Source organism: Ceratotherium simum, chromosome 33, assembly GCF_057802395.1.
Source record: "Ceratotherium simum simum isolate JZ-2026a chromosome 33, ASM5780239v1, whole genome shotgun sequence".
In the NCBI taxonomy this organism is placed as follows: Eukaryota; Metazoa; Chordata; class Mammalia; order Perissodactyla; family Rhinocerotidae; genus Ceratotherium; species Ceratotherium simum.
This window is the reverse complement of record NC_141932.1, coordinates 24,541,469-24,558,206: the sequence shown is the minus strand read 5'-3', so window position 1 is coordinate 24,558,206 and position 16,738 is coordinate 24,541,469. Positions and strand designations below refer to the sequence as shown.

General features: G+C 40.2%; 1 protein-coding gene across 2 annotated transcripts in view; it reads left to right on the top strand.

The window, feature by feature from the left end:
• ZNF527 (zinc finger protein 527) overlaps positions 1–16,738 on the top strand; it is a 62,050-nt gene that overhangs the window by 25,508 nt on the left and 19,804 nt on the right. Inside the window, exons 1-2 of one of the 2 annotated variants that reach the window (XM_004439695.3) lie at positions 13,653–13,821; positions 16,594–16,668. In XM_004439695.3, coding sequence (XP_004439752.1) covers positions 16,636–16,668 — 33 coding nt within the window. In that variant the 5' untranslated portion in view covers positions 13,653–13,821; positions 16,594–16,635. Of the gene's footprint in view, positions 1–13,652; positions 13,822–16,593; positions 16,669–16,738 lie in introns of those variants that run through there. The other variant, XM_087422105.1, reaches the window with a different exon arrangement.

Below are 16,738 nucleotides of genomic sequence, written 5' to 3'. Positions count from 1 at the left end.
TCTATCTTCAGGGTTATAGTGAAAAACACCCTCCTCATTCCTATGGCACAGTCAAGGGGTTAATTCAACAATTACCCTGGGGGAGGCTCCTAACCCTGATGATACTGATTTGAGACCCTCTGGAGGAAGAAGCTTATAAATATGAGCAGGCTAGAGAGGACCTCCCTGAAGTATATCCAGTATTCACCAAAAAAAAAAAAAGAAAAAATAATAAAGAAGCAAGGAAGGAGGGAAGGGAAGGAAGGAAGGAAGAAATCTGGATACAGGAGAGAAAACAAAAACTGAAACAGAAGTTTAGAATTTGAACCAATTGGAAATCCAAGCTTTACTAAAAGAATTTATACCTCAAAAAGACAAAGGGTGATAATTGGCTTTTGTACCTCTACATCATAGGTGCTGAACTGACTTTAACATCTGCTGAAATGAACCAGTTGGCCAGTCTTCATAGAGTTACTCAATACTGAGGCTCAACGTAGAGTTATACCTGGGGACCACACTAAATTTAAACCAAGTTTCTCCTATAAACTTAGGGGAGTTACTGAACGTAAGAGGACAAACACTTATGCCTTACCTTAACCACTGGAACAATTGCCTTGCCTAAATTCCCATGGTCATAGCACCCATTGTGTTAAAATATATGACAGTGGGCGTGGATGCTGTGACCCAATAAGCAGTAAATTAAAGTCTTTGGCCCTTACAAATTGGCTTGAAAGAATGGGATCCAATGGCCATTACCCTCCAGTTAAACTAGTTAATATGGCCCAATGCAAATAAAAATAGGGCCTTCAACGATTGAAACATGTTATACAAAACCTATTTAGAGAAGGGGTGATTATCCCCATTGTTTCTCCAGTTAACAATTAAATGCTTCCTCCATTTAAGAGCCCAATTCGGCCGTTCTTAAGCTTACAAAGAATAAATGGTACCTCACAGTGGATTACAAAGTAAATTTAAAAAACTTACTATGGTTTAAAACTTAAAATGGCTCTGGTCCCACTCATTAAGGCCCTTAAACTCAATATTATGAAGTCACTGACTCCATTCAATCATGCTTCTGGTAAATATTTTGTTTTTATAAATTTGGCTGATATGATTTGTTCTGTGTTTATTTCAACAGCCTCTCAGCTGAGTTTACTTTCACCTCCAAAGGGATGCATTTTCCCAGCTACCCTTGAGGAATCTAAACAGCCTTGTCATCTCACACAGTCTTTGCAGGCAAGATCCTAACTGTATCCAACCTTCTCCAGGAGTATAAGTATGACATACTGATTATATCCCCTTCTGAGGACATTCATTTGACACACTCATTGAAGACACAGAAATACTCAGAAAGGAGCTCACAAAAAGGGATGGGCATTGCCCCACACGTAGTGCAATTCCTGAAAATTACTGAGTAAACTGAGGGTCACTCCATCTCTGACTATTAAGAAACAGCTGTTTACCCCCTCAGCAACCACAACATTAAAATAATAGTCTCTTTGAGGATCTTTTGAGTTCTGGAGGCAACATATTCCTCATTTACAAATTTTACTTAAGCCAATTTATGCTGTTACTTGCAAATCATCCTAACTTGAATGTGGCTCCCTCCAACAGGGTCTAAAATCTATCCAAATGGCAATACAGCAGACACTTCGTTAGTGCCCCCCCGAGACTCCTTCACTGTAGAAGCTTTAGCAGCCTCTTCTCATGCCTTCTAAAGTCTCTGGACCACCCATGAAGGCCATAAGTTGCCCTAGGCCTCCTCATGCAAGAAACTGCCCTCTTGGCCTCATGCTATATACCAATAGAGTGACAACTGCTGGTCACAAACTGGGCACTCCTGGATATGGAGACTCCCACAGGCCCTCAGCCTGTGACCCTCCACACCCAGGCGCCCATTGTGCCCTGGGTCATGGAAGCAGAATCCCAGAAGTTTGACACACCCAACAGACCTCCTTGCTACAGCTTGGACACAAACCTGGGCTCTCAGGCATATCCCACCTGCAGGACGCAGTGACCTCCTCTGTGCTCAGTCCTTTGCCAGATGCCACAAAGGTGGGGGAGGTCACCCTCTCCAAGATCTCTTAGCTATCTGGGGAGTCCCTTGGGATCAACAATTCAATGTTTATCCACTGATGAATGGATAAATAAAATGTGGTATATCCATACAATGGAATATTATTCACCCATAAAAAGGAATAAAGTACTGATACAACATGAATAAACCTTGAAGACACTAAGCTGAGTGAGAGAAGCCAGACACAAAAGGCCACATATTACATGATGCCATTTATGTGAAATATCCAGAACAGGCAAGTCCATAGAGGCAGAAAGTAGATTAATGGATGCCAGGGGCTGAAGGGAAGCAGGATTGGGCAGTGACCGCTAATGTGTATGGGGTTTCTTTTCAGGGTGATGAAAATGTTCTGGAATTAGATAGTGGTAATGGCTAAACAAATTTGTGAATATGCTAAAAACAACTGAATTGTACACTTTAAATGAATGAATTGTATGATAAGTAAATTATATTGGAGGCTTGTCAAAAGGGTCACAGTAGCCAAGTTGAAGGGGCTCCGATGGGCCAAAATTGGGACAATTTGAGCATTAAAGTAAACAGTGATAGTCATGGATTAAAACCCATTGAATAAAATAAGAATCCAAAAGTCCAGGCCGGCCCTGTGGCTTGGTGGTTAAGTGCGCGCGCTGCGATGCTGGCGGCCCGGGTTCGGATCCCGGGTGCACATCGAGGCACCACTTCTCCGTTCATCCTGAGGCCGAGTCCCACATACAGCAACTAGAAGGATGTGCAGCTATGACACACAACTATCCACTGGGGCTTTGGGGGGAAAAAATAAAATAAATAAAATCTTTAAAAAAAAAAAACAAAAGTCCATACTGATATAAATAAATAATTGAATAAGCAAATAAATGGATAAAATGGGAAAGCTCTTCCTTATGGAAAAATTTGAACTAAAAAACGTGGGAGGAATGATGGAAACAGAAAATTACTATATGGCAAACTCCACAATAATAATTGTTTCAGGCAATAATAAACAATGGATAATTAAATTAGGGGGCAAAACTATGATACGACACAGGGCATTTCTATAGCCTCAAAGAATTTTCCCCAAAGATATTTATTCTTCTCAGAAATCACCCAGAGTCAATTAGGAGAACAAGATACAGGAACATAGCCTCCCTCTTTGAAGTAACTTGGTCACATCTTTAATACAATAACATAGAGGACTACCAAATTCTGTAAAGGGCAAATAGGGGTTAAAAAAAAAATCCTGAGAGAAAATATTCATCACTACAGATCTCAGAAAAAGACGGTGGAGTACAGTTCTCAAAATAAGTAGTATATATTAAAGGGCAAAAATCAGCAATCCCTGTTTGAAACAATATGGACAGTGCACAGAATGGAAATATGAGCTTTTCTGGATCTATTTGGCATTAAGAAGAAACAGGATAAGCAGAGCTGAATAAGCACTCATAAATGTAAGTAAGAAGTGAAGGTAATCATCTGCTGGTGAGGCAGGAGTGTGAAGGAGTCTGTAGTGTTAACAGCCCTGTGACATCCACTTCTCTTTAGCTGGGAAGAAGTAAAGGCTAAAATAGTCCTCCCTTTCTCCTAGTCTCTTTCCCCTCTCCCTCTTCTCTCCCACACATACCCTTGTAAGAATTCCTGCTCATCTGAAACACAGACCTGGACTTATGCCACACAGACCTCACTTAAGTGTCTTTAAAGTCTCACTTAAGGTCTTTAAAGAGCTGATCTAGGAAAAACTCACTTCATTCAAAGATGAGTAATCACACAAAGGAAACAATATAGTATCGCTACTAAGATATTATAAGAAAAGAGAGGAGAAAGGAACAGGAAGAACAAATGGCTAGAAAGAAATCATATGAACTAGAACAATTTTGACACTCAGAAGATGAAAATCATGACTAAACATATCTCCATGAATTTAAAAAATAAACAAAGCAATTTTCCCTACAAAACAAGAGTTAAAAGCATACCCACAAGATCTCCTAGGTAATATGACAGGACAGCAGTAAAACAGGAAAGGTCAATGGACAGAGCTCAGGGTCAAAGTCGAAGGGAAAAAAATAGAAATGAGGACCATTCTGGAAACAGAGAAAAAGAGACTTCATAACACCAGAAGCCCAGTAAGGGGCATGGAAGTTGTGTCCAACAAAATTAAGCAAAATGAAATAGAAATAAGGAAATATTTAATGGATTAGACAGAAAATTATAGCTATAAAAATTATACAAAGGAGATCCAACATAGGCATAACTGAAGTCCCAAAGGAGAGAGAGCAAATAATGGAAATGAAAAAAATGTATTTCAAGATGCAAACCACGGAAACATTCTAGGTATAAAAGTAGACTTGTCTATATGAATTAAAGTGGCACACACTACCTAGAAAAAATGGACACAGTGAATAATACTGATCATTAAATTTCTGCTCAACTGGATTAGAATACAAGGATGGTACTAATTCTCTCCTGTTTTTCTTAAGCCTCTTTTTACTCTGCTTCTCATTTCAACCACTGCTCTATTTCTTTATGGCTCTTTCCAACAAAATTTCTTGAAAAAATTGTCTATATTCACTTGCCTCCAATCTCTTCCTCTTATGTCTTGAACCCACTCTAATCAGGCTTTGCCCTCATCAAGCTTCTAAAGGTCACAAATGACCTCCATGTTTCTAAATCCAACAGACTATTCTCAGTCCTCATCTTACTTGATCTATCGACGTCATTTGATGTAGCTGATCATTCTCCTCCTTGGATTGCTTTTGCCACTTGGGTTTTAGGACAGTGTACTCACTGGTCTTCTTCCTACATCTCTGGTTACTCTTCCTCAGCCCCATTTGCTAGTCTCCCTCATCTCTGTGAATTTTAAATGTCAGCATACTATCCAGGGGCATCTTCTTTTTTTCTTTTTAAACTCACTCAATTGTTGGTTCATTCGGCCAATGTTAAATAATATCTATATGCTGAAAACTCCCATATTTAAAACCCCAGTTGAGACCTCTCACATGATCCAAAGCTTCTCCAACAGTCAATAAATGACAACTTCATTTTTTCCAGTTGCTCAGGCCAAAATCTTGACTCCTCCTTTTCTCTCTCACCCCATATCTGGTTCATCAGAAAATCCTAACAGCTCTACCCTCTAATTAAAATATATCCAGAATTTGACCACATTTCACCGTACCAACTACGATCACCCTAGTTTAGAATACCATTAACTCTTGCTTGGATTATTACAATAGCCTTCTAACTGGTGTCCATGCTTCTTCCTTTGCCCCATGTCAGCATATTCTTAGCACAGTAGCCAGAGTGATCCTACTAAAACATAAGTCATATCATCTAATTCCTTTGTCCAAAATCCTCCAATGACTTCTCATCTCATTTAGAGTAAAAGCCAAATTCCTTATTATGACCTGCAAAGTCTTACATGGTCTGGCCTGCCCATTATCTTTCTTAACTCACTTTTATTACTCTCTCCTCTTTTTGTTGCTACTTAGAATAAAAGCAAAAGACAAAAATAAAAACAAAAAACAAACCTCAGGAATAAACTCATAAGAAATGTCCAAGATTCATATGAAAAAAATATTTGAAAGATACTGAGAGACAGAAAAGAAGACTTGAACAAATGCAAAGGTATATCATGTTCAAAACACTCTGTAAAGGTATGAGTATACAAACACTCTTATACTTTGCCAGTGAGAGTATAACTGTTACAACCTTAAAGGAATCAATTCAATAATATCTGTAAACATTTCAAATGAACATTACATTTAGCCCAGCAATTTCCCTTTTGGAAATTTATCCTAAAGATGTATTTGCACAAGTTGAATTGATGTATGAACAAGGGTCTTCACTGCATCATTGTTTGTAATAGCAAAAAGTTGGGAACAACTTAAATTTCCATTAATAGGGAATTAGTAAGGTAAATTATGGTACAACCATTCAATGGTGTAATATTCAGCCAGTAAAAAGAATGATGTCAACTCTATTTATAGAAATGAAACATTTATTAACATATTAGTAAGTGAAGAAATCAAGGTAGAACAGTGTATTTAGGCTGCCACTAAGAAAAAAAGAATATAGGTATACATTTGAATGAATATGTAAGTGTTTATATATATATGCCTTTGGAAGGAAGCTCAAGAAACAGGTGACATTTTTGGTGAGCTGGATTGTCTGTTGACAATTTGACATCACTTCTACCCCATACTGTGCTTTCCAGAGCACAGTATGTGAACTGCATTTCTCAGAATCCTCAGAGACACTTGCACAAGATTTGGAAGGTGGAAGAGAAGGAGAAATTGAGAATTTTGGTTTGTTGATGGAACCCCGGCTGATAGGTTGCCTCTGAGTGGTGAATTGAGTGACTAGGATATGAGTACTATATATCCTTTCTATAACTTTTAACTGAACATTTCCTAGATTTGCCCAGTAGGAACCCCTTCAAGTTGGCCCCTGTGTCTTTTTGACATGTCCCCATCATTCTTTGAGCATCACCTTAATGTCTGACAAAGCAAGATATTAAAGGCTCATCTTGTATTTTCCTAACACCAGTCTTGGAATTAGCCATTTCTCCATAAAACCATGGTTGCTTTTAGTGGAGAATGGTATTTAGAAACCAAGACCTAGGTGACAGGTGTACTCATTGCTCTTGGGCTATCTCTGCTGACAGAGCTAGAAAATTTACATGTGTGTGTATACACACACTTATCTGTCTGTCTGTTTTATCTGTCTTTCTGAAAAGAATATCAGTTCATATGGATACCTCCAGTTCCAATCCAACATCACAGGCTTCATTCTAAACTTCCTTCTTTCTACATCTGTAACTCCCTTTTCTGACAATGAGAAACCTGGTCCCATTATCCATAGTATATTTACTTATTTGCTTGTTCTTAGAATACATAAAAAGTAGTTTCAAAATTGCTAATGCATACCATTGTGATAAGCAAACCTACTCACTAGAGATCATTACTTTTGTAGATCTTTTTGTCTCTGGCCTGAAGACAGACAAATTACTGTATTCAAGAGTTACCTGGATTAGTTCCTTTTCCCCCCTTCAGTGTGGTTATGTTATTCATTTGAAATAGAATTAGATTTCTTTCTGTGTGTATTTAATTTTGGGGTTCCCCTCCATCCTTGCTGTGGCGAACACTTCTTAAGGTGTCTCCCATGAATCTCACTCCTAGTAACCACACTATTGGGTAATCCCCTCCCCTTGATTGTGGCTGGGACCTGTGAGCTGCTTTTAACCAACAGAATATGGCAAAGGTTATGGGATATCACTCTTGTTTTTACGTTAAATTGTATGGCAAAGGTGAAGGGATTTTGCAAATGTAATTAAGGTTTCTAATCAGTTGACTTTGAGTTAATGGAAAGGGAAATTAGCCATGTGGGTCTGAACTAATCAGGTGAGCCCTTTAAAAGAGGGCCTAGACCTTCCCTAAAGTCAGCGACTTTGAGCAGCAAAGATTTTCTCTCTTCATTGCTGGCTTTGAAGAAACAAACTGCCATGAATTCTATAGCCACAAAGAAATGATTTCTGCCATCTACCTGAAGTAGCTTGGGAGCTAATCCTTTCCTAGTCAAGCCTCCAGATGAGAATGCAGCCCAGCTGACACCTTGATTTCAGCCTTGTAAGACCCTGAGCAGAGGACCCAGCTAAGCCATGCCCAGATTCCTGACCCACAGTAATAGTGAGATAATAAATGGGTTTGTGGTAATTTGCTACATAGCAAAAGAAAAGTGATACACTTGTTAATTTTATCTATTTTTTTAGTATGTGAAACACTAACATACTTCTAAAAGTAAAAACTACACAAAATAGTACATTCAGAGAAGTATAACTCCTTCCATCACTTCTATTCCCTTCCCTTCTCAAACCCCTTCCTCTTCTGGATTTGAACTCAAGGCATCAGAATGATGTCTAGCTGTGGGCTGATGTGCCAAAGCCAGCAGTAGATAGATACTGCAAGAATTAGGTTCTCTCAGCTCATGTGCAGAAGCAGCAATGAAAATTAGAACAAACAAAAGCTGGATGGCTCTTGAAAGAAGAAACTCATATAAATTCCTTGTAATACATCAAAATATAGGTAAATGAATATGTATTTAAATATTTTAGGATAACATTTAAATGTTTTCAGTATGTATCAGTTTTCATGATTTCCCACTAAAACCAAACTTTTGCAATTAATCGACCAATTGTATTTGATAAAAGGTATCCACTATGAAAATAAATGATATAAAATGCATTTGATATAACTGTTCAGCTGCTAAGCCAACTGAACTTCTTACGAAGTGGACAAATAAATACCTTTATTGTAAAAGCTACTTCCAGTTGGGCATTATATAACTTCTAGCTAAAAGCATCTTAACTGAAATTCCCAAATTCTTACTCTGGTACCAACCTTTCCACTGAGCTCCACATACATATATCCAAATGCCTACTTGATATCACCTCTTTGATATCCAACAAGCATCTCAGACTTAACATGACTCTCCCCACCTCCATCCTATATACCTGCCACATACTCACTATTTTTTATCTTGGTAAATGACACCACCATTCATCCAGATGTTCAAGACAAAAATTTAGGCATTATATTTAACATCTCTCTTTCCTTCATATTCACATCCAAGCATCGGCCACTCCTGCTAGTTCTGCACTCAAATTGTATCCCAGTTTGACATTTCTCCTTGCCTCTACCATTTACTAACCTAATTCAAACCACCATCATATCTTAAGACCAGCGGTCTCCAAAATAGATCATACACAAACACACCTGCCACTGACATTTAGAGACTTGGGTTTACAAGTGGAGGTCCCCAGCCAGGCCCTTCTGTTCCCACTCCCATCCTTGTCCCACACCTTAAGGGGCCTCATGTTTACACATTGGGACACTCCAGCTTGCATGTCTAAGCTCTGTCCAGTCTCGCCAAATAGCTTCCACTTGGGCACCTTGTGCACATAGGCAGCACATTTACCTTTTGGAGGACAGATCAAGGGAAGGAGCTTTGGACACAGAAGTGATACAGGCTCTGGAAGTAGGCTTGAAGCCATTTGAGTGGGGAATTCTAGGGACTCAGATACCCAGAGCATGGTCTAAAGGGGGTTGTGAGCTCTAGACAGGCATGTCTCTTTGCATATGGACTTCTCACCGGAAGGAAAGGTCTTGGCCCAAGGAGGGCGAAGTCATGGCCCTTTGCACGTTTCACAGTTATTAAAATGTTAAATATATTTGCTATTTTGAGCAACTGGGTACTAATAATTATAATAATAACTGAATCTTTAAGAAAACTTTTGACACTTAGAGCCTTTTGGTCACAAGGAAAAAATTAAAATTTCATTTTTGTTGCAGAGAAATAAAACAAGGTAATAAAAGATTTTTAAGGATAAGCAATTGTTACATTAAGATAAAATTCGGTGATTAAAGTGGAATGGAAATGATTTCAAGAAAAAGGTAGTGTAAAATTTCTAAAAGTTAAAGAAGAGCTTGCTGGTGTATGTTTAATGAATGATGGTATTGAAAGCATGCTAGAAATGATATCTTTGCATTACTTAAACTTATGAAGAAAATATTGTAGATGTCAACTTAAAAATGTAAAAAGGGGTACATTATTTTTCAAAATTGTTTCAAGGGAATGTAGCAAAACATTGGAAAGACTACTGTTCTGATAAAGGAAGATCAAGCTTATTAAACGATGTATCAGGGTGTACCCTCACAGACATGTATGCTGAAGAGAAATAAATAAGGTTGACTCCTGTCGCATACCAACTATGCGAACTTTTACAAGTTGTCACACCTCTAAGTCCCAATGCCCCCAACTATAAAAATGGATAAGAATACTCATTTGTAGTATTGTGAGGAACAAATGAACATTTACAAAGGAAATTATACAGTTCTTGGATCTTAGAAGTTATCCATTAAATGTAAATTCTTTTCCCCAGAAATTAGCTGTGGGTTTTTTATTTATCTGGATTTGAAATTCACAAACCGTGGTGTGGGGAGGTTCTTCACTAACATTAATAAAGGTATAGATTACCTAGAGTATAGATTCTTTCCAAATGCCTCAATAAGCATGCCAAGTAACCTCTAGTAAAATTGTGCTTTATCCTTCATTAGGCAGGGTTACAGAAAAACTTTCTAGTGCAAAGAATATGGGTGGTCGATTAAAATAACTAAGATAAGAAATCATTCTTGGTTTCTTCATTCTCAGGTTTACTTCATTCTCAATTCAGACAAAAACTACTGCCTTCAAATAAGAACTTAAAAAACTGAGCTCATAGATACAGAGAACAGATTGGTGGTTGCCAGAGGCTGGGTGTTGGGGGTGGGTGAAATGGATGAAGGGGGTCAAAAGGTACAAACTTCCAGTTATAAAATAAATAAGTCATAGGGATGTAATGTACAGCATGGTGACTATAGTTAATAATACTGTATTGCATATTTAAAAGTTGCTAAATAGTAGATCTTAAAAGTTCTCATCACAAGAAAAAAAATTTTTGTAACCATGTATGGTGATGGACATTAACTAGACTTATTGTGGCAATCATTTTGCAATATATGCAAATATGGAATTATTATGTTGTACACCTGAAATTAATATAATATGTCAATCATACTTCAATTAAAAAAGAAATAACTAATGTACATAATAGTTTACAAAAAAAATCACACACTTTCACATACATTCTCACACTTATAGGATATTGAGAACTGTGAAGTCACGGGGGCAATTAGTGGTTCACCATGAAACATTTATATTACCTAATAACAAAGTTGGGAAATGTATATTTATTATAAAAATTACAACAAAATAAGTAAAAACATGAGTTCATCCAAATAACTACATATTAAACTAGACATAAGCTATTTCAGAATTTGTATTGGTTTGTTAAGATACTGTTACTAAATACACACCATTTTTTGTCATCTAATAGGATTCCTTTATAAGGAATTAGTAACCTTGTTAAGAGAAGTTTCTGGGAGGAAAAATAAACTTGGAAAATTATCTGAATTAATTTATTTTCCAGCAAATTTAAAAAGGAGTATGTACTGATTATTTTCCTGTCATTGTTTCAGTTCCCAGAATGCCTTTCTCTACTCTGTGATGTTGGGGCTGGGACTCTGACAAGGACATTTCCCAGTCTCCCTTGCTGGCTGGCTTCCTGTTATAGTTTGTCAGTGGAGGCATTAAAGGGAGATTGGAAGGCAGAAAGGGAGAAGGAACTCACTAGCTATTTTCCAGTTCTTTCAGTATCTCTAGCAGCTGAGGAGGGCTATAGCTGGGCTGCAGATTCCTTCTGCTTTCCCAGCACCAGACTACCAAACCCAGTTAACAGCCAGGCTGAGACCCCTCTTGAGAGCTCTCAGGTTCTGGTAAATCCATCTCTTCCCCTTTGTTCTCCAAGCTCTGGGATGTTAGCTGCTTCCTGAAGTTACAAATCTCTCCCCTTTTTGCTCTTTCAGTCCTTCAACATTGAGTAATCAATTTCCTAAAATGAAATCTCTGTTTGAAATTTCCAGTGTAGTTCGGCTTTCTTGACGAGACCCTGATGGACAGAGTCCTACCACAGTTTGTTTTAGCAGTGCAACCACTTACTTGGTTGGCATACTTCGAGGACCAGTGCCTTACTCAACTGGAGTTGACTGGGTCAAACCAGTGTTGGACTTGGTGGTATAAGATAAGAAAAATAAAGGACAAAAAGTATTCCTATGATCAATTACTGACATATGAAGAGACAGACAGTCAAACACATACAAAGTTGCTCTGAAGGTCTACCTTGCCTGTCAAGAATGGAGAATCTTAATTTCAAGCACCTTAGTAGGAAATGTCCAAGATGATCTCTAACCCACATGATAATCAAGTCCAGGGAAGAGCTGTTTGATTATTTGTCAAGTACCAAACCACAATTATCACTCAAAGAATTAACTTAAATTTCCCCATTAAAGCACCCAACTACTAAATGTTTGTAGAGTCTTAAAAAAAAAATTGCTTGCTTTCTTCTGAAAGCAACAAAGCCCAATTTCACAGAGTAAACAGCAAATCACTTCAGCCCTAGTAGCCAGACTCGTTTGTCCAAAACTTGCTGACTTTAGCTATTAGAGAGCTCTTAGTGGGGAGGAGATTGGATGAATTATTCTCCAAGGATGAGTTCTCATTTCAAGAACTTCCCCTCTGCTTACTGAGCTCTTGACTTGAGTACACCTTCCAGATCTTCCAGGATCTGGGGATTGGGAAAAATGCTGCTTTGTTTGGAACTTTCACTGACAAAGCCTCTCTCCCTAATCAAACTTTCTTCAGGCTCCTCTGAACCCTCTTCTCAACTAGGCCTCAACATTTGGGCTTCAGTGTTTGTCTCTGCATCATCCAGTTTTAGCAAGAATTCTGTCAAGTTGGTTTAGACAGAATTCTTGATATTTGATCACTCTCAATATCTAATTAAATTCCTCATCCACCCAGGTGATGTCTGATCTCCCTGGCCTGCCCTCAGCAAGAATCCTGTTGGTCAGTCTAGCAAAAATTCCCTCCCACGCTTGATGTCTCTTCTTAGTAATTTTCCATCTACCGTCCCCACGCCCCAACTTGCTCCTTGCCTATAAATCCCCACTTATTCTTGCTGTGTTTTGAATTGAGCCCAGTTCTATACGGAAGTCTCTTTTCCTCTATTGCAATAGTTCCTGAATAAAATATTTTTTTACTGCTTCAACTACTCTCCAGCTTTAGCTTTCTTTAGCATCACTCAGAGGCTCACATTCTTGTCCTCCTGACTGTGGGCAGTTTTCCTAAAGCTGGGCCCTAATTAAAGTTGTAAAGTGAAAAGGTGGCAACAGCATCAAGAGAAACCCCAGAGCTACTGGCTACAAAATTATAAAACGGCTTTGGTGCAAATGAGCATCTTCCTACAAATGGAATCTATAATTACCCTTCTGTGCCCAGCATCACATCAGGCGCAGTTAGAGAAGGGATATATAAACGAGGATAACGCCCACCCCGCCCACGGCCGGGGGTGAGGGGTGAGGTGGGGGTGGGAGAACAGTTAGATCTGAAGACAGTCACACACACAGAGAGACAAAGACCCTTCTCCCACGGACTAACCCTCAAGGCGAGCCCAGAAACAAAGCTCCACCGCCTGTCACAGGTAAACTCCTGCGTCTGGGACAAGAACAGTTACAGAAACGATCACACCCAGAGTCAGCCATAGTCTCTCTCACACACCCACAATCACTCTCACACTCTCGGCGTTACAGACCCACAATGTCACACAACGACCCACAATCAGGGGACGTGATTTAAAATACAGAAACTCCTGCACTGACAGAACCCGTCGCTCCGTGGTGCGCAAGCACAAAAGTGTGCAGCGACAGTCACACACAAACCGCCACACCTGAGCATTCAATCACAGTCACGGATGCGCGCGGCTTCACCCTTTCCTCACACGCAGTCGCTCAAGATCACTTGAGCGCCCGGGATCGCGCAGGGTCTCACACAGCCCTCCGGGTACGCGCATCTACGGCCGCGGCCCCTGTGGCGCAGGCGCGAAGCAGAGGCGGGCCTTGGCGCCCTCTGGGAAATGTAGTTCAGCACAGAAGGCCCCCGGCGCAAAGCGTTCTGGGGCTAGTAGTTCGCAGAGTCGGAAGGAAAAGCTGAGTCGCTGGTCCAGGTCTGCAGCTGGATGTTTCCCCAGCCGAGCTCGGGGTCTCGCGCGCCTCAGTCCCCGCCCCGCTCCGTCCCGTGGGGGATTCTGGGAGGCGACGTCGCGGGTCTCGGGTCGCTGGGCGGGTTTCCAGAGTCCGCGGCGCGGGGAGGTGAGTTGGGCCTGGCTGCGCGCGAGAGCCGGAGGTCAGGGCCGGGCGTGGACCGGCGTGGACGAGGATGGGGACCAGGCGGGCGCTCTTGGGGAGACTGTGTCACCATGTGTAACCGTGTGAGAGACTGCGGGTGTGACAGCATGTGATCTTGTCTGTCACTGTGTGTGTGATTGTGTGCGACTGTGATCATCTGTCTCCGGTATAAAACTGTGAGTGTGTGTGTGTTTGTGTGACTCTCTCTGCAGCTATAACTATGTGTTATTGTGTTGGTGAGAGACTGCGGGTGTGGCATTGTGTGTGTGTCGCTGTGTGAATGTGTGTGATTATGTTTGACCACTTGTCTCTGTGGATATAACTGTTTGAATGTATGTGACAGCAGGTGTGATTGGGTGCCCATGACCATCTGTCTTTGCAGGTATAATTTTGTATGAGTAATTATGGCAGGATGTGTGACCTTGTGTGGTATGTCACTGTATATGAGATTGTGTCTGACTGTCTGTTGGAGTAATTATGTATCATCACCAATATCTTTATGTTAATGTGACTGTATATGTGTGTGAGACATTATGAGTGTGATTGTGTGACCCTCTATATGAGTGGGATTGGGTGAAAATTTGTATGTGTATGTGAAACCTAATGTGTGATCATGAGGCACAGAAAGATTAAAATTACTTGCCCAAGTTCACACAGTTAATAAGTGACAGAACGGGGACTTGAACCTAGGTAGTTTGGCTCCAGAGTCCTTGCTTTTAATTACTAAACTCTCTTGATCTTTCCCACATTGTGAGAATGAAAAATCAGGGCTCTGGGTGCTAAGGGTGTTGGAGAGGATTGTCCCTGGCCTCGGACTAGGAACCTTCGAGACTTGGGAACTTAATCTGGGTCTCTCTTCAATCCGCTTGTGAGTCACAGGACCCAGTCTAAAGACACTGCAGTGAGACCATCCTCAAATTGGCTGCCTCTCGGGGAGGAAAGCCCAACCTGAAAGCCCATCTTCCTCTCCTTAGGCCGTGGAGTTTGAGATTTTAGCTTTGTCCTTGTCAAAACTCTACCACGTTTGGTGCTGAGAGAGGGTGATCCATGGCTCTTTTTCTGATGTACCAAGAGAGCTAAATTTTTGGTGCTTTCTCAGTCAATAAAGAAAACTGTTCTCATTTCCTCTCTGAATGTGTGTGTAGAATCTAAGCTGGAACAAGGGTGGCACTTCTCTATGTCAGGAATTGGCTCATGCAGTCTTGACAGTGAGGAAAGAAAGGTTCTGAGAGACGGATTAGCTTGTCCAAGGTTATGTAGCCAATGAGTGAAGGAGCAGAGTCAGCCTGTGCCTGGGGGCTGTATAAGGTCTAAGTCATTAACATCACCTTCTTGCAGACTGATGGCTCATCTCAAACTTGGAAAATATTACCCAAGAGATACACAGCTATTTGCAGGCAGAAACTTAAAAGACATTTCTTTTATGAAAATGCTATTTAGGGTTCCCAGATGCTAAGAATACTTCACTGATTCTCCTCTCAGGTTGCAAAGGCTTTTAAAGCTGCATTGCACTAAGGAAATAACTTTTGAATTGACTAGTGCAGAGTAGCCTAGAATTAGGGGTCTGGTATTCTAAATTCTAGGTCAAACGCAACTAGCTTCATTTTCAGAAGGAAGAAATGTTGGCTCTGAGAGGACAAGAAACATGTTTCAGGCTGTGTGGTTTGTTATTGGTATGGTTAAAATTTGGCAGTGTTTGCCTCAGGCTGCATTTCTGTGGAGTAATAAAGGTAACATCTACCATCTCTGAAGATGCTTCTCTAAGAATTATGTGGCGTTGATTCCTCAGATTATGTTGAATATTTCCCATTCAGATATTGTGGTCTCTTGAAAAAGGACCAGTTTTGAGGTCACACTGCAGTTTGACTCTTAGGACTTAGGTTAGTTGTTTTAGCTTTTTGAACCTCAATATCACTCGTCAGTGAAGTGGGGATAATAATACCTACCTTTGCATTTTTGTGAAGATTAAATAAGATAATGACTTATACAACATGTGTAACATCACTATTTATATTACAGGAGCACAGTAAGATTGATTTATTCATTTATCATATATTTTTTGAGCACATACAATTGTTCTGGCATTATTCTAGCACCAGTGAACCACACAAATCCTAGGTCTATTAGATCTTACGGTATTGTTTGGGAAGGCAACAACAAACAAACAAAAGTAACATGTCCAATTGTGTTAAATGCTAAGAAGAAGAAAAATTAGGATAAGGAAAAAGAGACTGGACGGGAGATTCTCTTTAGATAGAAGTTTCAGGAAAGTCCCTCTGATGTGGTGACAACTGAGAACAGGTAGCAGTGAAGAGAAGGAGTGAGCCATGTCCAGGCAGAAGGAAAAGCAAAGGCAACAGCCTTGAAGAAGGAGTGTGCACAGTGTTTGAGGAATTGTAAGGAAACCTGTGTGCCTGAAGTGGGGTGAGTGAGGGGGAGAAGGGTAGGAAATGAGGTCTAAGGGACAGCTAGGGGCCAGATCATAAACCACCTTGTCGGCCATAGGATGGACTTGAGATTTTGGTGAGTTCAGGCTATGTGTCCTTAATATCAGTCAAGACTTCAGAGTTTAAGTTCAGCTTTGGCCTTTTTCTCAGGTCTTAGAACGGGGTAGGGCTGGCCCCTGTAAGGAGGCTGTGGGGACCATAAAGGAGCAATAATTCTATCTTTGTGAGTCTCAGATCAGCCACACAGGGCTGGTCTGCCATTTTTTCTTCCTTAACTCTCCCTTCTCAGGACTTTGTTCTCCAAAAGAGAAAATTGAAGAAGGAAGGAGCAATGGCTGTTGGACTTTGTAAAGCCATGTCCCAGGTAAGTTGATGTTTTCATTTTGTTTCCAGAAATTCCACCTCATTTTTCAGGACTTTGGGACTTCAGAGAG